This window comes from Mustela erminea, chromosome 4, assembly GCF_009829155.1.
Source record: "Mustela erminea isolate mMusErm1 chromosome 4, mMusErm1.Pri, whole genome shotgun sequence".
NCBI classification, from domain to species: Eukaryota; Metazoa; Chordata; class Mammalia; order Carnivora; family Mustelidae; genus Mustela; species Mustela erminea.
This window is the reverse complement of record NC_045617.1, coordinates 146738639-146763194: the sequence shown is the minus strand read 5'-3', so window position 1 is coordinate 146763194 and position 24556 is coordinate 146738639. Positions and strand designations below refer to the sequence as shown.

The 24556-nt window shown below is 46.7% G+C and overlaps 1 protein-coding gene across 2 annotated transcripts in view; it reads left to right on the top strand.

The window, feature by feature from the left end:
- Nucleotides 1-805: 805 nt before the first annotated feature.
- Nucleotides 806-24556, top strand: part of DCDC2 (doublecortin domain containing 2) — a 133204-nt gene continuing 109453 nt past the window's right edge. The window contains exons 1-3 of one of the 2 annotated variants that reach the window (XM_032341229.1): nucleotides 806-974; nucleotides 1673-2052; nucleotides 6330-6384. In XM_032341229.1, the coding sequence (XP_032197120.1) occupies nucleotides 1760-2052; nucleotides 6330-6384 (348 nt within the window). In that variant the 5' untranslated portion in view covers nucleotides 806-974; nucleotides 1673-1759. Of the gene's footprint in view, nucleotides 975-1669; nucleotides 2053-6329; nucleotides 6385-24556 lie in introns of both variants that reach the window. The other variant, XM_032341228.1, reaches the window with a different exon arrangement.

Here is a 24556-nt window from a genome sequence, read left to right as displayed (position 1 = left end):
AGTGGTCAAGACAGTTCTGGAATCGCAGAGAAGGAGGCTTGATCTTTTGTGTGTGACCCGAGGTTAAGTTTCTTTGGTTTCCTCATCAGAAGAAAAGAATAATGTTTGCTTCTGAAGGTTATTATGAGCATTCAAGGAGACAGTGTAATAAAGATCCTAACGCAGTGCCCGCTACATAGAAAACATTCCATTAGGAATGTTTTAAAACATTATTAAATATATTATTATTTTATTTATATTTATTATTTATGTTTATTGTATTATATTCATCTATATAATATATAATATATTTATTTTTATATTATAGTATATATTTATTATTTTATATACATTATTTTATATGCAATGTATATAATAATATACATTATTAAATATATTATGTATATTATATATATTATCAATGCTACTTCTGTTCATATATGATGCGTTAGGAACAGTCAGTAATGAAGTCTGCACAGAGCAAGGAGAATTCAAGGACACTTTTCCTGGCTTCACAATACGTATGTCCCGGAGTGGCTTGGCCAACACTCAAGATACCGCAGGCGGCCGTCTTCACCGCTGTATCACCAACCTCTAGCATAGCCGTGGCACACAGGGGGCGTCCATTTATATTAGGACTGCACGGTAACGCCACCGGGCGCCCCTCCATCCCCCCCACCCCCGCAAACCCCGACCTCTCCACTGTCTCTGGGGAGGCCCCGGGCAAAGCCTGAGGGACCCGGGCGCGCGCCAGGACTCGTTGGCGGACGCGGCCCCGCGCGTGGCTGCAGTCGCTATGGAAACGGCGAGAAGTAACAAGTCCATCCCTCCCCCCCGGCCCCCGGGGGGTGAGGGAGGCCCGCGGAGGCAACGGCAGCGGAGGAACAGCGGCAGAGCCGCGCCGCCCCCGAGTTCAGCGCGGTGCCAGCCGAACCGCCGCGCCGCGCCCCCGCCCGGCCCTCGCCCTCCCCCAGCCGGCCCTCGAGTGCCGCCAGGTACCCCCGCGGGGGCCGCGTCCCCGGGGACCCCGCCCGCTGCCTCCCGCCCTGGGACCCGGTGGCGCGCCGCGGGGTTCAAACGGTACCCGGGGACCTTCGCCCGCGCTGGCGCTGCTGGTCGCCGGAGGGGTCGGGGGTCCCGGAAGCTCGAGCCTCCCCCGAGGTCCCCCTTTTCTCCCTCAACGCACATTAGGGTATTATTTTTCGGCAAATAAGCATGTGGGCAATTCGAGCCAGACTCTCCATTGCTTTCATTTGGGGAGCAAGCAGGAGAGGAAGGGGTGAGGGGGCAGAGCGAGAACGGGCAAGCGTTTGCAAGAGTCCTGCAACTGGGAAGTGAGACATGGAGTTGGCGCGTCCTTGCCCTTCGCGTGTGCGTGCCAGCGCGCGCGCTCACCTCTCCCTGCGGCGGCCCCGCGGCTCCCCCGCGTGAAGACCCTCGCGCGCTCGCGTCCCGGGGCGGCTCGACCTGGGCTCTGCCCCGAGCGTGCGAAGCAGGGGTGCTGCGCGCACGGCGAGCGCCGATTGGCTGTGCAGACTGTGGGGAGCCAGCCGGACGTGCACTGCGCGCCCCGCAGCCCGTAGGGTCTCCGCAGGGTGAAGCCCGGCGCTCAGTCCGCGCTCCGCCTTTTTTTTTTTTTTTTTTGTTTCTTTTTTTAACCGCGGGCTTGTGTGTTTCGCGTTGGTTTCAGCAGGCGACCCCGCGGGGTGCGCGCGGCGAGGCATCTGGGCAGAGAGGCACCTCCCCTGAGAAGCCCGCAGGGCGGCGTCCCGCGGGGAAGATGAGCGGCACCGGCGCCAGGTCCAGCCACCTGTCCCAGCCCGTCGTGAAGAGCGTGCTGGTGTACCGCAACGGGGACCCCTTCTTCGCGGGGCGTCGCGTCGTCATCCACGAGAAGAAGGTGTCCAGCTTCGACGTCTTTCTGAAGGAGGTGACGGGCGGCGTCCAGGCGCCTTTTGGGGCGGTCAGGAACATCTACACCCCGCGGAGCGGGCACCGCATCCGGAAGCTAGACCAGATCCAGAGCGGGGGCAACTACGTGGCCGGGGGCCCGGAAGCCTTCAAGAAGCTCAAGTGAGTCCGTCGGTCCCCTCCGCCCACCGCTGAAGGTCTCACCGAAGGGCTCGGGTCGCTTGAGCAAAGGAGGGAGCCCCACCTCGCCCACCCGCCGGTTGTCCAGGGGCTGGGGCTGCGCGGGTGGATGCCTCTCGGGGCTCCCCGCTGCGGCTGGGGAGGGGGCTTATGTGTGCCTGGGGAAGGAATTTCGCTTGGGTAGCAGGAGGAACAGGAATCTTAGAAAAGTATTCAGTGACCAGACTGGACACTTGAGCGTTTTCCGTTTTTTTTTTTTCTTTTTTTTCTTTCCTCTTGTTTTCTTTCTTTCTTTTTTTTTTTTCTTGACACCTGTTGTTTGAGTTTAAATAACGACGTCTTAAAAGTTATTTTAAACCATTGGATAGTATGTAATCACCAGAGGAGAAAATTGCTTTCTGCCCTTCCCCTTGCCCCACCTGCTTAAATTCTTCCAAATTTTCATTTCAGGCAGAACTGACCACGCCCCCACTGCTGTGACCCTCCTCCCACCACCGCATGTTTACGCTCTTAGTATAATGCTTGGAAGGGCTTATTGGCTTATGGTATCTGCCTGTATGTCTGTCTGTAGGTACTCGATGGCCAGACCTTCAAGCGCAGGGGGTCAGTCTGCTTATTCCCAGTTCCCGGCAGAGAGCTCACTCATACAGGCGGTCAGTGAGTTCGCAAGCTGTGCGTAGATCTGCGAAAAGAGCAAAGATGAGCTAGATGTGACTCCTTGTCTTGAAGACTTTGAGATCTAGCAGGAGAGAGACCACATGCACACTGATCATTTTAATGCAACGTGGAAAGGAAGAACTGGGATTAGAAAAATAAAATCGTGTGGAAGTTCACAGTTGAGGGACATTGTTTCTGGTGGGGGGGTGTTGGAGGATAGGTAGGATTTAATATTCCACAGGATTTTTTGTTTTTACAACTTTATTGAGATATATTTCTCACAACATAGACTTTACTTATTTCAGTCATCTGTAGGAGGTTCATGGAGTTGTGCAATCATCACTACGAACTAATGTTAGCACATTTCCAGCACTCCAGAACAAAACCCCAGTTTCCCCTTCTCCCCATCCTCTGGCAATTGCTGATCTACTTACTCTCTGTGTCTGTGGATTTGTCCGTTCTGGACATGTCATACGGATGGAATCATACAATATGTAGCCTTTGGTGTTTCTGGCCTTTTTCACTTGGCATGAAGTTTCCCAGGCTCACCTAAGTTGTAATGTGTATCAACACTTCATTCTTTGTCTTGTTGAAGAATATCTCGTGGTTATGGATATGCCACATTTTGGTCATCCATTAATAGGCACGTGGGTTTTTCACTTTGGGCTATTATGAAATAATGCTGCTAGAGGCAATTGTGTACAAGTTTTCATTTTTCTTGGTTATGTACCTAGGAGTGGAGATCGCATGGAAACTTTATGTTTCATAGTTGTTAATATAGTGTTTTCATTGAAATCTGGCTTGGGTCTCAGGATAGCAAAAACGTATTCTTACTGCCAAGTCTAGACTTGTGAATTCTAATTTTCACTATATAGAAATATTTTCCCAAATATCCCCGATGTCACATTCACTTTTCTTTTCTGAATCTGCTTTAACCGAGTTCTGAGTGTTCTGCTTTTTTTGCTCTGCTAGACATTATTTTTAATGAGAGAGGACAGATGCATTTGGAAACCTCCTTCAGCACACTTTGGCTAACTAACTTCATGGATAAGAACTAGATGGAGCCACGTGCTTCAAAGATACTTAGCACTTAAAAATCAGGACACATGAGGCTGAGCTGCTTCTTAGCTGTGTGTCTTTGGGCAAGGCACTTGCCTCAGCAAGTCAGCCTCCTGATACCTACAAGGAGCATAAGCATGCTTGAATCGTGGTGGTGTTAGGAAAGTGAGTGCGATAGATGTGAGCAGGCTTTGTACACATCAAAATGTCGCAGAATTACAAAGGATCACTATGTCCATGTACGATACATGTTTCGTCATATATCTTGTTGATTTTTTAAAAAGATTATTTATTTATTTATTTGACCCAGAGAGGGAGCTCAGAAGTAGGCAGAGAGAGGGGGAGGCAGGCTCCCCGCTGAGCAGAGAGCCCAATGCAGGGCTGGGTCCCAGGACCCTGAAATCATGACCTGAGCCAAAGGCAGAGGCTTAACCCACTGAGCCACCCAGGCCCTCCAGGTCTAAGACTCACTTTTGTAACTCCTATTCTCTTTTGTTTATTTGGCCCTACCTACTCAAAAGATAAAAACAGGTCCAGTTCCAAAGCAAAGAGGAAGTGTACTTCAAGTCATTCTTTATATGGATATAAGAGATTTGCATGGTAATCTTTGCTTTTAATTCATATACAAAAAAACCCCCGGAATTTGTTATAACAGTTTCCATGGTTAGTTTTCCATGCTGACAGGTGAACAGTTTATTTATTTCTGTTCGAGTAGGGGTATCTATGGTTATAATGATAAGCCCTGAAGATTTAAATGCTGAATATGTTGGAAGCTTAGCAGTTTGAAGTTTACACAACAAATGGGGCAACTGGCTGAGGAAAAGAAAGCCCAGAAAATATCGAGGGTAATTTATGTCATTTGGACCCTAAACGATGTTGGGGAACTTAGCAATGGTAGGAAAAAATACTCAAATGAAAATGATCAACTTCCTTCTTGAATTTCTTTGACTCAGGGATTTCCTAAAATTTTTGAAACCATAGTTAAACTTGAGGTAGCTATTCAACTTTTATTTTATAGCAGAGAATTCTAGAGATAGCTATTTTCCTTAAAGCTTTCCTGTGTGGAAGTTTTGGAAGTTGACTCTACTTCATTAATTTTGTGGGTCTGAGATCACTTTTCTGCAAATGGCAGTTAAGCTGTTTTGCTCTTATGTCAGAAATCAGTCCCCACAGATTTGCAAAAGAGCCATTTTACTGCTAAACGGAGGGAGTTTTGCACTGTCTTACGTAAACACAGTTCATGTAAGAAAAATGTAAATTTCCAGTGGTACTGATTAACTAAAGCATTCTATCCAAAAATGCAAACAACAGTAACAAAACATAGATAAAATTAATTCTAATATAAACTCTGTTTTTGGCAACTCGGCACTGGTGGCAGGTGAGGTATCTTTGCTCTATGGTTATATATTAAAGGCTAGATTTATACTTATTTTTATATTAAAACATTTATTCACCACCTGCTATGTGTGAAGGACAGTGGAACCAGATCGCAGTGATGGCCTCGGGGCTCGAGGTTGACACAAGTGTGGCTTTCAGGTTGTACTGACACTATAGCTAAAGAAGGATCACTAGCTAATATTAGAGCAAGTAGTAATTTAGTAATAGGGGTCTCCAGAGGTTAACGAGGTCATCATGTGCATTTTAGCTGAACCAATGCCTAAACATCCCCGTGGCTGAGCATTTCTGTATCATGAAAGTGTTTTCATAGGGAAGAAGATCCCCCCCTTCACAGATGGTCTAATGCATGCTGTCAGTACTTCCTTTGTTGTGTTTTTTGTTTTGTTTTTTAGATTTTATGTATTTATGAGAGAGAGAAAGAGAGAGCGAGAGAAAAATCTGAAGCAGACCCCAAGCTGAGCCCAGAGCCTGATGTGGGGCTCGATCCCACAATTGTGAGATCATGACCTGAGCCCAAACCAGGAGTTGTCAGATGCTTAACCGACTGAGCCACCTGGCACCCCAGTACTTTGTTTTGACCTAAAAGCTGTGACAAATGAAACTGTTAAGGAACTGTACACACAAACCACTTTTTCTATCAAAAAGTTAAGTGTCTGTTAAGTGTCTGCCTTTGGCTCAGGTCATGATCCAGGGTCCTGGGATTGAGCCCTGCTTCGAGCTCTCTGCTCCATGGGAAGCCTGCTTCCCCCTCTCCCACTCCCCCTGCTTGTGTTCCTTCTCTCGCTGTGTCTCTGTCAAATAAATAAATAACTAAATAATCTTTTTAAAAAAACTGTAAGAATTAATACTGCATAGATTGTCAGGGGCCAGCCATTGTGGGGGAAAACGTTCCCTCGAAGAAGTGTGTGTTTCTAAGACTTCAGTGTCACTGACGTTGGGCGAAGACATGGATGGGCTCTGGTGGGTGACGCTCAGGGCAGTTCCTAATTCCCTCATTGCTTTTAACTGGCAACCATTGATTTTTGCTTTAGGCTTAAGCATTGCCTATGGCTTGCTTTACATCTTAACAATTTTTTAATAAGAAATTTACATAACTGATTCAAAAGCAATAAAAGGAACCTTACTGTTTTGTTTTCCTCCCCCAGTTACTTGGACATAGGAGAAATGAAGAGGAAACCTATGGAAGTTGTTAATACAGAGGTAATGCCAGTGACACTTGGAAGACTCCAGTAAATCACAATGCCATTTTTGTATTTCTTACTGCATATCTTAGAACTTGGATGACATTCTAATCATTTATAGACAAAAGTATACATTTTTCAGTCTTTTGCTTTTGCTATAGCTAAAGAATGACCGCTGGTTAGAATCAGTAGCAAGTAGTACAAAGTATATCAGTGCACTGGTTTGGGATGGAATTTTATATGAAGGATACACAACTGTTCAAGGTCGGCCACCTTGCTGGAAATTGGTGACCAAGGCCAAATTTCTGCGCTGGAATTTGAGGTGTGTGAGTTCTTTAAACGTGAGCTTATATTTCTCTGGGCTCTAGGTGTCTGAGGAGGACGTTGGCAAGGTGCAACAGATGTGCAGTACATTTTTTGATAACCCTTTCTTGAAAAGATCATCCTTCATGGGGGAAGTGTTCCCAAGGGCTCTCATGTAAGTGCGGAGTGTTCTGCTGAGGAGCAGTAGCGCCTAGTGTCTTACCTGCGGGTCTGTGCACCTGCCCCCAGACAAGGTTCTGACTAGTGGTGCGCATCTTACCTGTGAGAAACCCACTCCTTCCTTCTGACTAGGAGACGGCGTTTCTTCCGCTGTATTTCTCCCTGGTGATTCCCTCATCTTCTCCTTTCTTCCAACTGCATAGACCCTGCTGTCGCCTTCCATTTTTTCTCAGCCCTTCCCCACAAAGCCTTCCAGAAGAGTAAAGAGAAAGAAGTGGAAGAAATTTGGGCATGCCGGGGAGATGGGAGAGGTGGCGGGAAGCAGCGTGTCTGTGCCCCTCGACTCCGCAAGCCCCGCTCCTCCCTGAGGCCCGCAGCCCCCCTTCTGTCCTCCAGCCCTGCCTCCCAGTCTAGACATGGAGGCATTCATTCCCCTCCCCTTGCATTCTCCGGTCTCGATTTTCAACACAGAGACCTCCCTCCCAAAGTCCACACCAGGACCCCTCCTTCCACTGCCAGAAAGGGAGAGTTTTGGGGTTCCTGGCATCCCCAAAGGGAAGTGTGAATGCATTTTCTCATCAAGATACCACTTGAGCTCTCAGTTCTACTGTATTATTCCTGTGGTTTGAAGGAAAGGACTAGATTTCTGAGCTGTTCTGAGAACCTGCTATGTGTGTAATTCCTGCTGGGGGATGTACCTCTCTCTTTTCCACGACTGATGTACAATCAAACTTTTAGAATGCAACAAGTTTAAGGTTAGAGGACTATCTGTGTTCAGAATTTGAGAACAGGCTTGACGGACACCGGCCTTTCACAGAAACCACAGATGCTTTTTTCTTGATCAGAGGTGGTGATTTCATTTAGGATTTGTGTCTACCAAGAAAAGGTGACACCCTTTTGTCAAAGGCTATTGATGACCCGCTGTTGTTTGGAAGAAGGTAACATATCTTATTCCCAGTCCCAAGGAAGGGTTCAGAGAATTCTTGAAGTGGGTCTAGAACATGGTTACGTGGAATCGGAGGGTGGACAAGTAGGTTCAAGGGGGGATCTGCCCGTGCAGTAGGAACACAGACCATGCTTATTCAGAGATGTTCTGGTATAAAGGGTGAGTAACGTTACTTATCAAAATTGGGGTATTTCCCTCAAAACTGAGATAATGCCATACTGTCCATATTGTCTGTGTTGGGCTTAACAAAGACCATCACACCAGGGCATCAGTCTGTTATCCTCGTTGCTAATCCCCAGCCCGTGTTACTTCTAGAAAGACCCTTTGTAGTTCAGAAGCGTTCTGCTGGGTGTGTGGCTTTGTGTCCTAGGCGCTGCGGGCCATTTGTGCACGTGGTAGGAAGCCTGGCCAGTGGTCGCTGGGAGTTAACAGCATTCCTTCCCTTCTCCCAGAGCTCCCGCACCCAGGTCCACAATATGATCTGGATGTTCTCTAGCTAGTTAATAATTTAGACACAATGGTATCCACTAGCTGACCACAGGTCACAGCAATGAGACTATGCGTGTCACCTTGACATTCGAAGTCCTTCTGTGGTTTCCGTTGTTGCTTTTCTGTTCCATGAGGCTCATCTTTGAAGAGACACTGAAAGGACAGCCAGGCCTGTTCCTCTTGCTCTTGGTGGCCATATCACCAGGACAGAGAAAGGCAGAACTCTACCGGACCTCTGTCACTAACCCCAAAGAAGTGCATGATCTTATCTGGCCAACACCTCAGACGGCAGGAGGAAAGGGGGGAGAAGAAAAAGGAGATACGTCTTAAATACTGAGAAGGCCTCTCTGTGGGGGTTAGCCCCTGCTCCAAGATGGGGCAGTACGGTGGGTGCAGAGCAGATGTCCCTTGTCTGCCTGTCTGTGGGTCTTTCTTTTGCTGATATCCAGATAAAGGAAGCTTCTAGACCAGGTGTACTCATGCTCCCAGTCCTCAGGCATTTTCTATAGCTGGCTTCTCATCTTTCTTCCGACACTCCCTCCATCAGTGGGGGTCTTCATAGAGATGGGTTGCTCATCTTCTGACCTTGGCAGCTCATCTCTTATTTATGCCTTCCTGGTCCTCTCTTTGCTTCCTTCTCCCCTCCTCTCAGCCCAGGTGCAGATCTCTTGTGATCCTTCCACATTCCAGGTTAACTCACCAGCTTTTTTCTTTCCTCTGCCACCTAAGCCAGCTGTTGTTTCCTCTGCCCTCCGGTGCTAGAAGCCTCTAATCTGCACAAAGGGTGCCTCTCCCGTCCTTACCGGCCCCACTGTGCTCTGGCCCTTTTAGCTTTCCTGAAGGAGTTTCTCCTTGTTTCTGCACCTCATCTGCTTTGCCTTCACGGGACTGGACGCCTGTACCGCGCAGCACGTTGACAGGGCGCTGGGGGCAAAGTTCAGCAAGACACACAGAGCCTCTCACCCCCGGGAATTTAGAGTCTTGCTGAAAAGACAGATGTATGCCCATCTAGTACCAGACCGTGAGTGATTGCATTTGATAGGGCTTCGATCCAGTTTGTGTGGAGCTTTTGAAGGGGTCTTGACTCCATCATGTTGCAGCAAAGGCTGAACTGTGGCTGTTCTGTGTTTCCCATATAAATGGGATGTTACAGAAAACCTAAAGCACTTCATGGCCAACTTCTGTTTAGATTTTGTTGTGGGGATAAAATTAGCTGTCGTTGAGCCTTTGTGTGATACGTTATTGTGTCTCCAGTGTCATTTGGAGCCATATGAAATGAATGTTATGACTTCACGAGGATTTATTGGCTGCCTGCTGTGTGCTAGGCTTTGTGCTTGTCCCCTGGGAGCCCAGCAACAAGGTGCTGTCCTCGTGGACTAGACCACTCTCTAGCCTCTCTTGCTTGCTCGGATGGATTTTAACTCCATTGGCAATGATCTTTGTTGAAGAACTTGAACATTTGTTTGATTCAAGGCCCTCATTTTGAGGGCTGAGTGGTTTTTGAACTGGGTATCAGACTTCCCCATTATTAAAGGTATCTTGGTCTCCCAGGACAGTTCAGGCTTGGGCCTTCGACCTTCCTTCTCCGCCTCTCCTGTCTTCTTCTCCCTGTGTCTGGTTCTTCTCTGCTCTACCCCGAATGCAAGTGTCCATCGACGTCTAATGCAGAACAGCCCGGAGCCTTCTTTTCTTGACTCTTGCCACTCTGAGTTCTCAGAGTCAGCAGAAAAGATCATTTTTGCCCATTCCTCACATACCTATTTCTGAAAAAAATGAAGGATCTGTTTGGGTTTCTCCTTGCTCTTTCTCACGTGCGAGTGGAGGCAGTAGACACACGTGCACCTCACGACCAGCGGACGAACGATCAGGCTTGCCTTGGTCTGAATAATGTGCCCAAGAAAAAAGTACGCTCCCTATAGTTGTGAGACCTGGGGCCTTAAAGAGAAATCTGCCAGTGAAACTCTGAACTAGGACCCTAGTGAACACCTTTCCGAGGAAGTGGGATCCTCCTTGTTGGATGGGCCATCAGGTTGAATTCTCTCTTTTTTTCTTTTTTTCAAAAGATTTTATTTATTTATTTATTTATTTGAGAGAGAGAGAGAGAGAGAGCATGAGAGGGGGGAGGGTCAGAGGGAGAAGCAGACTCCCCGCAGAGCAGGGAGCCCGATGCAGGACTTGATCCCGGGACTCTAGGATCATGACCTGAGCCAAAGGCAGTCACCTAACCAACTGAGCCACCCAGGTGCCCTGAATTCTCTTGAATCCACATCCCTCATCTTAGATGTTCAATTATGGAGAACTGGGGGGAACTCTGTTTCTTCTTAGTGGGGAGGAACACTCGCAAGGGCCCCTGAGAGACATGAGAGTTGGGACGAGAGATTTCGGGAATATCAAAACTGACAAGTTTGGGGTAAAGGGGGTTGCCCATACTTTAGGTAGGTTCCTCTGGGGCATAGCTTTAAGGTTTTGAATATAATTCTTAAAACTTCATACTTCAGCTTAATCATTAGGTATAATCTCTAATGAAACATACTATGAGAGTTGCTACTTAAAGGCTTTTGGTTGGAAATGGGATTCTAGGCATTAAATGGGGGTATAATTATTAACCTTGCTGAGGGGAAGGCATGGGGCTTTCTGATTTAACTCACTAATCTTTAGCCTGGGAATTCTGGGTTCAAAGGGGGAACTGCTATATAGTAAAAAGTCCCAAATATTTCTTTCTTTAACTTAGGGAAAGATTTCCAGATTATGTTAGACAGGTTTGCTAATTCACTGAAGAATCAAAGAAGGTAAAACCCACATCTGTGAGATCTTTCAGTGATAATCGAGGCCCCTCCCCAGTCTTCTATTTCTTACCTTCCCCCGCCTCTCTAATGTAACTGCTAAGTCAGAGGTGTTTTTCCAAGGATAGTAAGTGCCCATCAGTGGTCATGGTGATTCGAAGGTGAGTATGACCTTGTCAGGGCTCTATGAAGACAAAATTGTCTATTAAAAAACCAACTGGTTATACTTCATTTCCCTTTCACACTTTCTTGTTTTACTTTTTTCCTCAGTATTGAGCTGTGTACGTGTGTGTGTTGGAACAAGAGTGGGAAAGAAGTGTTTATGTCAGTCAGGAAAACATTGGTCTAATGGAAAGTATCCATTAATAACCCTAATCAGCTCTGATCCAAAGGTAAAGGATTAGTGATTTTAGTTTGTCCATTAGCCCGAATCATGACTTTTGTTCCAAATATTTTGTATTCTCTATTTGGCATTTAGACATGATTTTTAGGAGATTGAGTGTGAAAGAGAAAGACATGTAATTAGAAAATGTATAATTTTAAAATTTATGGTAATAAGCTGTTCTAAGCAAAGGCAGACCTAAAATAAACATTTGGAAAATAATTACCAGCGTTTTAAGAAGAAAACAGAAAAAGTATCTAATAAAATAAATTGCTAACTAAATGTATGTGTTTTAAAATACCACTTAATTGAAGTGTCAAACTGTTCATAATAAAACACTTAAGCACCCACTGTATAACAAAACCTACTGAACAGAGAAAGACTTCTTGTTCTTATACTGCATGGAATTCAGACACATAAAAGATGAAATTTTAGGAATGTGCACTAGGATTCTGCCACGGTATACCAAGCTTCTAGTTGTGCACTTACTCGAAAATCAATACTTAGTTTCATGTTTTAGGATAATCATGAGAAGGAGCTTATTGAGTTTTATGCTAAGGTCGAAGGGACTATTCATGATGGATGTATGATGTCGGAATAATCAGGAAAGCATGACTAGACAAATAGCAAAATATAGCCAATGAAGGCAAATAAATTCTGCTCAGCCATTTATTGAATACTGCCCAAGAATGCTTTCACATTTTCTCAAGATTTAGCAAGAGCCTGCTGACTGCCAGCCAGGGGGCTAGATTGCGGCCATACAGACATAAAAAGACCCTTACCATGTGCAGATCAGAAAATAGGATAACGTAATTGTTGTAGGAGGATGCTGGAAAGAGTTTGAAGAGGTAAGATGCACTAAAAAGAAGAAAAAGATCGAAATATAATACCAGCGATTGTTATTCCAAGGGGAGAAAATGATTTATTTAGACCTAATTCTTAACTGGCTTCAGTACTTACAAAGAAGGTGGAAACTAGCTCTTCTCCATCACAGCTGCGTACCAAAAGGGGGAAACAAAATCAAACTACAGGGTGAGGGGCTGAAGAATTTAAGTCAGATTGGAAGAAAACTTCTTAAGAAAATTGGTGATGACTACCAAGCAGTTATTGAAAGAGTAGGTCACGTCTCCTTTCCACCTGTTTCTAACGACAGACCCATTCTTCTGACTTGCATATCCCATTTGCATACCAAGATGGCGGAGCCGAGTTGAGATTGCCATGAGGTTCAAAATGCGACTCCAATCCAGGTTTTGCGGGAGCCTTCCTGGGAGACTAAGGAAGACCGTGCTTGGGTTGTCATGCCCTCCACGGAGGGGGCCATGTGTGGGAGAGGGCCGCTGGAGTGAAGGTACCCCAGCATCCTGGACAGATAGAGCAACCATCCTGAGAGATGTTTCAGGGTTTTCCCCCGACAGTGTACGTCTGGGAAAAAAACCCCAAGAGAGTGGTATGTGAAAGGAATAAGAGAAGTGAAACTCAGAGGAATCAATGGCGAGAAACAAGCATATAACATCATCTGTGATGATACACTGATTTTTTGATTATGGTATTAAAGCTTGTCAGTATATGCCTAAGTTTAAATTTTTTTCCCCTTTAGTTTAGAGCAAATTCTGTGTGTGTGTGTTTGCGTTTCCTCTTTTATTCTCACATGGGCTACTTGTAGAAGCTTTGTTTCAAAGACATCTTGGACGTCTTGGTCGTTTCAAAGCCCTTGGACGTCTGCCGGTGGATTAGCATGAAAATGAAGGTAGGGACTTGTGTTTGGACCCTATGGGCCTCTTAGTTCTACTGGGTCTGTGCCCCAGACTGACCCCCAGACAGCCCCCAGCCCTCTCAAGTGTGGTGCTGGTGAAGGCATGGGTGAGAGTGTATGTGTAATTTAGCTTACCTCTATCACAGTGCTGGAAAAACACCTATAAAGTTCTCTATCTCGAAGGTAGGTCACAGGCTAATAGTCTTATCTTTATATACAAAATAACAGATTTCAGCCTACTTCAGAATGGATGGATGGCAGTGTTTTTTTAAGATAGGGTTATTGGGGTGCCTGGGTGGCTCAGTCAGTTAAGTATCTGCTTCTTGATTTTGGTTCTGGTCTTGATCTCAGGGTCACAAGTTCAGGCCCCACATTGCGCCCTATGTTGGGCTTCCCACTCAGTATGGAGACAACATTTAAAAAAAAAAAAAAGGCTATTTATTGGCATTTGGTTGATTTCAGCAGGAAGTACACAGGTGGCGTGCCTTGGTGTCTGGCTTGGTCAACAATGCGAATTTCGTTTATCATTGTGAAAGCCTCCTTTATAAGCAGCCGCCCAGATCAGGCTCAGATGTCATCGCGTGATTGCATAGTTGGGATGTTTGGTTTGTTGAAACAAGGTTGGTTTCAGCCCACCTGGTAGCTGGGAAGTGGGAAGTGATTGTGGGAGAGAGAAAACTAAATTGATTCGGCATATTTGCAGTGTCTAATGTTTAACCTGGGACATTTCTGTCTAGGAAATTTCTGACGGCCACCTGTGCTGCTGGGTGTGTGTCTCATCTTGATCTTGAGTTTCAGAGACTTAGGAACTCCCATGGCCATCTTTCCTGTTTCAGGTTATACAACCTAATGTAACCAGGCTGCTGACTTGCAGACATTTTACAAAACAAATCATCTAATATAACCCATACTGTAAAGTGTACGTTGATGGGTCAAAGGCCGTCTTCGCAGCCTGTTTTCCTAGACGGGAACAGATCGCTAGTTTTCCAGTGCTGCAAGGCTTGCAAGAGTGAGGAGGGGCTCTCGCACCGCTGCTTTTGAAAACTGGATTAAAAAAGTGATTGGAAATCTCAACTTTAAATTATATATTATATTTATTACTATGTGTACATATTACTATAGCTTTTAGTACGGCTTTTGCAAGTGGAGAACTTTTTTCTCATGACTGCTCCATTGGCTGATACTTAATTGAGTCAAAGAGTATATGGAAATTGAATTAAATTACCTTTCTGTGAGGCAGTGCTTCTCCTGGTCAGACTGCTGTTCACTTGTGTTATTCCGGCTTCAGTTAATTTATCAATAATATGGATTAACCTTGGCTCTTCCCAACTGGTGGTCATGCGATGGGTGTGGATATAATGGCGTCCCAGGGATGTGATTTGTTCCTGGCAACTTTCAGCATTTTAACTCGGTGACTGTCATTTATTTCTAAACTCTCCTCGCCTCCCCCACCTTCGTAATTCACTTGTTCCCCTATAACCGTGGTCAAATTATAATTCTCCATTTGGGAATTCCCTTTGCTCTACTTTCTGGTACCAAGTCAGTAGGGTTGAGTGCATCCAATTTGGTGGCAGTAGGACATGCCCAGTGCCTACGATAAACATATTCATTCGTATTCATTCGCAGGCAGTCCTGGCTAGACGTGTACCTGTAATCTGGTAACAATGTTGCTTTAGCTTGTGTGTTCCAGATACCAGGTGGCCACTGTGAGTTATAGGCAGAATCATGAAATCATCATGGCAGTCTTCTCGTGCCCCATCTAAGCAGTCCTAAAGACTTTGGAACAGATGGCTGTGTTTCCAGGGTGTGGGGAAGGGGGGTCTGGAGGTGAATTGCTCTGTGTCTCTGCTGTTATTTTTGTCCTTTCACGGAGGAGAAAGTTGGGAGCTTTAGGGAATGACACCGATCACAAGTTTTATGGATCTTTTTGGTAGTAAAAAAAATTAATATCATAAATCTTTTCATCCAAAAAAAAAAAAAAGTATCGCGCCCCAATTCATGTGCCAGGCATCCTGCTACATTGGGTTTACAAGGGCAGGGAAACCAGACAAGGTTATAGCCTTCATGAAGCGTATTGTTCGGTGGAGGCCGACAAGCTGTCAGAACAGAGCACGCAGCCCAGGGGGCGTGGGGTGCAGGAGGGGCAGTAACCAGAGCCAGGGGGCTCCTGAAACGTTTCCTGGAAGAAATGGCATTTCAGTGGAGCCCTGAAGGGATGAGTGGGTGTCAGCCAGGCCGGCAGGGGAGGAGGAGGTCCCAGCAAAGGGAGCAGCCTGTGTGAACCTCTGCAGATGAGGGAACGTGGGGGCCTTCTGAAACTCACACCAGTTCTATGTGGCTGAAGCGTGGAAAGGCATGGGGGGTGGCAGGGAGGGGTTGGGGATAAGTGATAGATGAGACTCAGGAGGTAGAGGGGATCCAACGATAAAAGGTTTTTAAAGGAGCTTTGGTGTTCTTCTAAAGCCATTGGAAGTTATAGAAGGGGTTCAGCAGGGGGTTGACAAGATGACCCTTGCTGCCCCAGCAAGGCAGGAGGTGGGGAGACCACTTCGTGGAGAGGACCATGGTGCTCGCGATCGGGGAGGCGGAGGAGAGGGTAGAGGGACTGGATTTGAGAGGCAGGACTCTCCTGGAGAGAGCTTGGTGGATGATTCTCGGATTTCTGGCTCTGTCAACAGGATGCATGGTTCTGTCATCAGTGGGAAGACAGAGTCCCCTTCGTGGAGACAGGGAGAATAGTTTGTTTTGTTTTTCAAAGATTTTATTTGTATAATTTAGAGAGAGAGAGTGAGGGGAGGGGCAGAGGAGGAGGGAGAGGGACAAGCAGACTCCACACTGAGTGTGGGGCCTGACGTGGGGCTCGATCCCACGACCCTGAGATCATGACCTGAGCCGAAACTAAGAGTCAGACATTTAACTGTCGGAGCCACCCAGCATCCACCGCCCCCCGCCCCCAGCTTTTTTTTTTTTTTTTAAATAACCATGACAGCCAGAAATATTTGAAGTCTTAACTGTTTGGACATGGAGCCAACCCAAATGTTGGGAGTTGAACAAAACCAGAGCCCGCCGTGGGGAGAGAGGAAGAGACAGAGAGGGAGAAAGAGAGAGAGAGAGTTTCTTCACCATGTGCTTAGTAGTGTTCCAAGCCCCTCACAAAGATTGTCTAACTCAGTCCTCACATCAGTAGTGATTGTTACTATTCCCTTTTAAAAAAATTATTTTTATTTTTTAGAGATTTTTATTTATTTATTTGACAGACGGAGATCACAAGTAGGCAGAGAGGCAGGCAGAGAGACAGAGAGGGAAGCAGGCTCCCCGCTGAGCAGAGAGCCCGATGTGGGGATCATAACCTGAGCCGAAGGCAGAGGCTTTAACCCACTGAGCCACCAGGCGCCCCTACTGTTCCCTTTTGCAGAGGAAGAAGCTGGTGAACAAGACATGGTCCCACAGAGCTCATAGCCGAGAGGCACCGACTGTGTCTTGTTTGGTTTTGAGAGGGCGATGAGACGGTGAAGAGTCTTACTTATCGATTACGCTTTGCTTTAATGATGACAGGGAAGAAAGGATACATAAAGAAGACTACGGTTGGGAAGTGAATCCAGAAAAGGGGCACAATTTTCTTTCAACATCCTTCACACTCTTTAACAAGTTACCGTTAATCACAGGATCTTGCCTGGCATTATTTTAGTTGTGGTCTCAGGGGACTGTTTTTTTTTTTTAACCTTTGCTAATATTCCCTCTAGGACAGGATATTTATGTTGAATATTTCCAATACAGCACTTGAAATGGCTTTGGCATGTCTACTTATAAAACGGCTCCCCCAGGAAACCTAAAATATTTTTACATGGAAATTTACCACAGGGTGCAAAGAGGTTAGAGAAGGAGACATCGAGCCAAGAACCATGGATGAGTTTTTAATTGTCGTCGTGTTTACTGCTAAAGGGCCGTTCGGTCTCTTTAGCAAACATTCTGACCTGACGTGTAGCGTAACAGCTAAGAGAGCAGCCTTCGGGGCGGGTGGAAGGGAGGACATGAGGCATCTGTGTCCGACCCGAATTGCATTTTCCCCCCACGAGATCTCAAGGTGTAATTCACCTGATCTCTGCGGACCTCACTTTCTGAAACGTCAAAATAATAGAACCTCTTCAAAGACTTGTGGCGGAGATGAGAGGCACGTAGACCGACGTTATGCTCTCCGCACTGTGCCAAGTGCACAGTTTGAACTTGGCCGATGGACATTGTGCCTGGCGGCTGTCGTGTCTGTCAGGGCTCCGAGGGTTGAGCAGCTGGGCACTGGAATAAGCCGTCGCACTCGCTGCTTCTCCGGGCTGTGGCCTGAAGGGGAAAAATGTAACCGAAGTTGCTTGGGGACGACCCACCCATCGAGGTGCTGCGGGGTGCTTCTCTCTCCCTCTGACTGGGGTGCCCCAGACTCCATGCCTGATCAACAGTTGGGGTGATCATTATATAAATACATGAACTCGCTTGTTTGTGAGGCTGAGTCTCCGCATTGTTCTCCCGCAACAAAACTTAATAGCATCGACAGTGATTGACGTTGCTTTTGGGTCCTGAGTGTCAGGAAGTCAGGGAGGACCCAGCAGAGAGAGCTTTCCTCTGCTTCAGCGTGTCTGGAGTTCCGGCTGTAGGCTTGAGAGCTGCGCGCCGGGGTCCTTGGCAGGCTTGTTCCCTCGCGTGAGCGTAGCTAAGGTCACCGGCGGGGCTTTAGTTCCTCCGCACCTGCCCTGTCCCAAGTGGTCTCCTTGCGGGCTGGATGGACGGAGCATCTTTACAGGGTGGTGGCAGGGTGCTGGGGGCAAGTAGGGAGAGGGAGAGACAGAGCCCGAGAGACTGGAGGAGAGGGAGACGGGGAGAGAGGGGGGTGCAGGGACAGGAGGGGAGGGGGAGAGAGGGAAGGAAGAGGGGGAGGTGGCGAGAGAAGAGGGGGAGGGGGAGAGGAGAGTGGGGGAGGGGACTGGGACTGGCAGAGGAGGGGGATGGAGAGAGAGACGGAGAGAGAGGGAGACTCAGCGTCACTTCTACCGCCTTCTTTTCCTCCAGTCAGCGTTAGGTCCTGTCCAAGGTTTTCAGGGAGGAAATAGATTTTACCTCTTGATGGGGAGTGGTGAGACTCTAGACAAAGCAGGCCAGAAATATTGCTGGGGCCATTTTTGGAAGATACGGTCTGCCACCCTGGACATCTCTTTTTTTTTTTTTTTTAAAGATTTTATTTGTTTATTTGACAGACAGAGATCACAAGTAGGCAGACAGGCAGGCAGAGAGAGAGGGAGGGAAGCAGGCTCCCTGCCGAGCAGAGAGCCCGATGCGGGACTCGATCCCAGGACCCTGAGATCATGACCCGAGCCAAAGGCAGCGGCTTAACCCACTGAGCCACCCAGGCGCCCTGGACATCACTTTTGCTTACAGCATCTCGATATGCTCATTGCCTACCTTCAGACATCCGTGGGGTTGATGAAACCCCTGTGAATGAGCACACAGGCTCTCCTCCTGTCTCTCTCCCCCCTCCTCCGCTCTCCTTTTAGCATCCTGAAGGGCACAGTATACCCTTTTTTCCCCGACTGGAAGACATTGTAGAAGGAGACGTTCCCTGGTAATATGACAAAAGTAGTTCCCTGTTTCCCACAGATAGCGTAAGTGATGGTTTAGAACGTCCTGTGAGTTGAAGGTCTTCATCTATTTATTCCAAGCATGACTCCAAACAAGAGTCGTATGCGTCCAAACAAGTATGCGTCTGTTTCATTCGTCATGGAAACCTCATAAGGATTTTTTATTCCCTAATTGACGGGAGGTACATTTTCCTTTTCAGAAGCTGATGCATGTCAATTGTCATTGAAAGAAATTGATAGGGATTTTCCTTGGAATTACCCCACAAAGCCATTTCTGTTGAATCATTTGCACATGAGGGGAGGTCTGCCCCTTCCTTTTGATGTTCCACCGTCCTGTCCTCATGCCTCACGTCTCCATGCTGGGTTGCTCACCGAGGAAGAGAGCCGGGCAGTCCTTAGGAGCTTATGATGTAAGCAGATGGTGCTGAGAAAGGTTAGAAGACCCGAGAAACAGCGCTCAGCCAAGACTTCGATTCTGAAATGGCTGGGTGCGTGCGTGTCGGAAGGCTGAGGGAGGGAAACCGAGGGAAATGACCCGTCCCCAGACGGGATTCCCTTCCCGTCTTCAGTCAGGTAGGAAAGAGCTTGTAGACTGGGTGAGATGACAAGAGTTGCTTGAGTAAAAGATGGGAGGACCTCTGAGCAGCTGGGGACACGGGTCGGGGCGCTGACGGATGCCGCGGGTCGGGGCGCTGACGGATGTCCACGTGGACCGGGGAAGAACAATGGAAGAGCCTCTTACTTCAATATTCCTTTTCTCCCCAAATGATGTTGTACTTGTAGAGAAGAGAAAATGCTCCTGTTGCTTTTCACCACAATTCGTTTTTGTTTTTTTTTTAAAGATTTTATTTATTTATTTGACAGAGAGAGATCACAAGTAGGCAGAGAGGCAGGCAGAGAGAGAGAGAGGAGGAAGCAGGCTCCCTGCCGAGCAGAGAGCCCAACGCGGGGCTCGATCCCAGGACCCTGAGATCATGAGCTGAGCTGAAGGCAGAGGCTTTAACCCACTGAGCCACCCAGGCGCCCCCACGATTCATTTTGATGATTAAAATACCTAGTTTCAAAAAACCACAATAAATTTAAGCTTTTTGGGAACTCAGCCGGGCACCTCTGTGCTAGGAGAGAGTTCATCACAGTGCTGAAAAACTGGATTCAGCCACAGCCTAGCCTTCTCTTACTCAGACTGAGTGGGCTCTCTTTCCTTGCAAATTCTCTGTTCCTCTTGAATCATGGGATCCTGTCTGCAAGCAGTAATCTAGAAGGAGATGGCCCAGTCTCGCATCAGGAAGGTAGTCTGCATTACATCCCAGCAAAGCAAACTCACAAAGATCAAAATTCTTGAGTATTCTTCGTGGTGGCCCATTTGAAAAGGCCAAGTTTTCAGATTCTTTAGGAGGCAAATCCCTCCTCCTTCAAAGCCAGACGGAATGACTCTCCAGTGCGAGATTGCCCAACCAATACTGTTTATATAGGGCAACCCTTTCCTTTGATTTCTTACGCCCTTCTCCATGGGTGTGAAGATTGCAATTTATCCTGTGATGCTTAGGGCAGGTTTTGGAGTCTTTAAAAGAAGCATGTCCAGAAGTTACGGCCTGGGGTTGTTTGGGAGCTGGTAACCTGGAAACCTAATTGCAACAACAAGCCAGCCGAACAGTTACTCTTCTGAGTGCTCATAATGAAAGCAATACCGGGAGGGATCAGCCAGGAATTGACTAGACGGTCCTTGCAAACGAGGCTGGCTTCTCGTTCACAGTTACTGCTAATTGGGGTACAGTAATTCTGAATCACTGTGCAGTGGAACTTTTTAAAAAAATCATTAAATAATTCCACAATCCCTGGTAAAGTGTTTGCTAAAGACTTCAGTTGAGACGGACAGTGACTGAGCTACAGTCCTTTTTCATTTGAAGGCTCATGGAGCTACTTTTTCTCCATATCCAAGAAAGGATAAAAGGCTTGCTTTCTTTAAGTAAATGTGTTTTTTCCTCCCTTCGGCGTTTCTTATTCTATAAGCACTACAATTAAATGGAAAGGAACACAGTGTGGAAATTAGAACACAAACAGCCCCTTTCTGTTTTATTCATTCATGTCTTCATTTTGGCAGCACTATTCCTGCTGGTGCAAGAGCGGATAGTGCAGGGAAAGACTCACTGCTTCGGGGGTGGGAGGGCTGATTTTGTGTCCTCTCACTGCTTCCTTGACTTCTTCGCCCTGAATGTGATTAAAGGGCCAAGGGAGGGAGACCTCCTGTAAATCTCAGACGAATCATGAGAATGGGTTGTTTCCAGTTTGGGGGCGATAGCAGGCATCCCTCCCTCCCTCTTCATTTTCCTGTCCCGCTTGGAAGTGAGGTGACCGACATGGACGGTTGCCCATGCTGTCTGTCTCCATCCAGCGTGTCTGTGGTTCCGAGCGGTCCCCATTCTTCCTCACCTTTATAATCGTGCGGTTGCAGGGCAGAAGTGAGGAGTTGAAATGAAGCAGAAATACGGCGGGATTTCCTTCCAATGAATATTTCCACAGACCCAAGTTGATGACAAATTTAATGGAACTTGCTTTTTCTTCCTGATCTGAGACTTCATGCTCAGGAAAACCAACACACAAACGTGATCAAGGCATTTCCAAGAAATGCCTCTTTGTGCAGAGGGAGCAAGGGTGAGCTTTCTCTTTCAGTCGTGTTACTCTATGTCTCCCGACTACTCCCTATCTGCGTATGTTCTGGGTAACAAAGCTTATCCCTCCTGGATGATGGCTCCGGGCCTTATGCTTCCGCCAATAAGAGAATGGCCAACTGTTTTTATCTGAATGTCTCAGGTTAGCATGATGGTGGAGAAACGGCACAGCCTGGAGGAAAGAGTGTAAATTTTGGAACCAAGGAGGCTGAAGTTCTAATTCTGATGCCAGGACATAGCGTAGAGTTTCCTCATTTGGAACCTCATTTGTGTTGTCCTTTCTCGGCGCTGTGTTTATTAAAATGAGACATTAAGTGTGTGTGTGGGGGTCTGCTATGTGCCAGATGCTGAACGGGATGGAAAATGAAAAAGAGGTCCCCCCCCCCCCATTGTCCAGGGATGAGCCTTCTTTAAGCAAGAATGATAGACGTGCTTTCCAGTGACAGTCGTGCACTACAGTGAAGCCCCAAGTTGACCAGCATTCTGAGGGGAATGTGCTTAATATTGCCTTAGCGAGAGGGTCGGAGAGGGGACTCCCCCACAGGGCCTGGGCCTTAAAATATCGGTAGCTGAGTAGACACGTTGAAGATGAGATAAGGATCCCACGGGCAAGGGCACAGAAGCATAGCATTTCACAGCTGCAGTCATCTGGAATTTGTGCCACAGACCCTTGGGGTATGAGAGGCCGGGGGCCTCACATCATGGAAACATCCCCCAGCTATAACCACTCCCCAGAGCAGTGGATCTCAGTTTCTGGAACATTCTAAATATACAGACTTCCTTTTGCCCAGAGACCTTCAGATGTACATTGTGGCCTCAATTAGTTGCATTCACAAGCATCGCATATTTGGGTGTCCAGAAGCACAGCCAGGTGAACGTCCCCTATCCTGGGCTTTCCTAGAACCCAAGCTCCTCATTACTTGGAGATCTACTAACCGTAAATGTAGATTTACACAGGGGACTCTGCTTGAAAATCCCCAGTTGCTGGCAACTCAGTGCCAATAGGCAGGGGATTTAGAGTTACCCTGTGACCGGAGCAGGAGCTTGTCAAGTGTGTGCATGTACGGAGAAGGTATTCCTCTGTGCTTCTTGGGCAACTACCATGCATTAGTTATGTTTTGGCACCCAGGCTGTTTTTGTCCCCACTGTCAGGGAATTTATGCGTTACTCAGAAAGTGGTCTGTATTGTCCTCCTTGAAGGGGGACAGAATTAATCTAGAACTCATTTTCTTGTGCTGGCCGCCTTAGCCATCTGCTGGAGACTAGCCAGTGGTGGGTATGCGAGTGTCTATCAAGCTGGGTAGATATTAAGCAAGCCTAATGCATGCAAGGGAAAGGTACATTAGTGTAGAGATGTAGCTTTAAAAACATGCTGTAAAGAATATTCCTTTTGTTCACTAGCAAGACCCTATTTCTTTGTTGTAAGTTTACAATGTTAACAGATCGCTGCCAAGTGGACCACTGCGGCTAGAACAAATTCTGTCTGTGTGACTCAGACCCATGACACGTGGGCAGTTGCTAAAAAAGACCCCAACATATTAGCAGAGATGAGTTTCAAGTAAATAGGTTAACAAAGAAAGTGTCCGTAGAGATGCAAACAAAATGCTTGGGTCCCGTAGAAGGATCTCAGGATTGAGAGTCAGAGGTGCTGGGCTGGGTTGTGTTGTGGCCCCAGCTGCCTTAACTCTGACTGACTTGTGCATGGTCCCCTGTGAGCCCCCAGATGTCTGCTGCTGCTGGTGGAGGCATGTGAGCCCCTAGGAGCCCCGGGGGGTGAAGCTGTCCCTGGGCTCACAGGGCGAATGGTCCATCCTGGGGGACAACTGTCCCCAATGTCCTAACCAGAGTATAGGATGGTACGGGTTCAGTGAGGATGTAAGTGGAAGTCTTCATACATTCTCATGGTGGTTTCTTTTTTTTTATTCTTAGTTTCAATTGATATGAATGGTGATGGGTTTCTTTTTTTCCTTCACATGCTAGATAAACTATGCCTTCTTTCCTCTGCTCTCTTGATGGCTAAGACACCTCTCAGCAGCTCTTAATAATCGTGGTGTCATGTTTGATTTGATGGAACATGTATAGCAAGCTTTAAAATTTGGACTGGTTTTCTAACATCGCGGGAGCTCTCGTAAGGACCTCCTTTTACCGGTTGATGTGTTCGAAAAAGGAAGACTTACTTTCACATTAGTTTGGGTTGCAAAGGGAGATAGTCAATATATGGGTAAAATGCTGATTTAATAAATTTTCCTTTTAAATGACTTTTGGGTTAGTCAGTGCTGTGATTATCTGTAGCCCTTCTTGTCCCCATCGATGGGGAAGTTTTGTGTAGATGGGCTTACTCACAACATTGTGAATTATGTAGAGGTACATGTTTTCTTCAGTTACGTCAATTAACCAGAATAGAAATTTTCTTTCTTCCCTTTTTTCTCTTTTTCCTTCTTCCTCACCTTCTTCCTCCTTTACTTCCTCCCTTCCGTGCTTCCTGGTTTTGAAACTTCCTGTGAAACCTGAAGAACAATTTTAATGCTCCGTTCCCACATATGATGATATTAAAAATTATGCTGATTTGTGGTCTAGGATCCGACATGACAGTGGGAGAAGGAGGTCTGAAGTAATGGCGGGGAAATAGATGGTAGCAAGATTGGTGAGGTGGTGGGACTGGAAACAGATTTGGGTCCTCTTACTTTAAAAATTGGAGACACGGTGAGAAAAACGTGACTCGTCTTGCACTTATATTTATTTCTTGAACACAGACCTTGCTGTTATGCTAAGGAATATACCCTTTTATGGGCTGAGAGGTGAGTGTGAGGACAGATTAGAGAGAGACAGTGAGAAAAATGTTCTCCAGTAATTTATTTTTAAAAGTAATAAAAATACACTCCACCTACTTGGGATTGCAGGCAACTTTGTGGAACACATTTGTGGAAAACTCCTGGACTAGGACATGGTGCTAATGTAACTAAAATCTTTAATTCATTCTTTGTGCAACGGCCTTGCAGAGAGGGGTCTCCCGTGTGATGTGTGGAGGGCAACATGACCGCGGTCTTTCCAGGCGGGAGGGA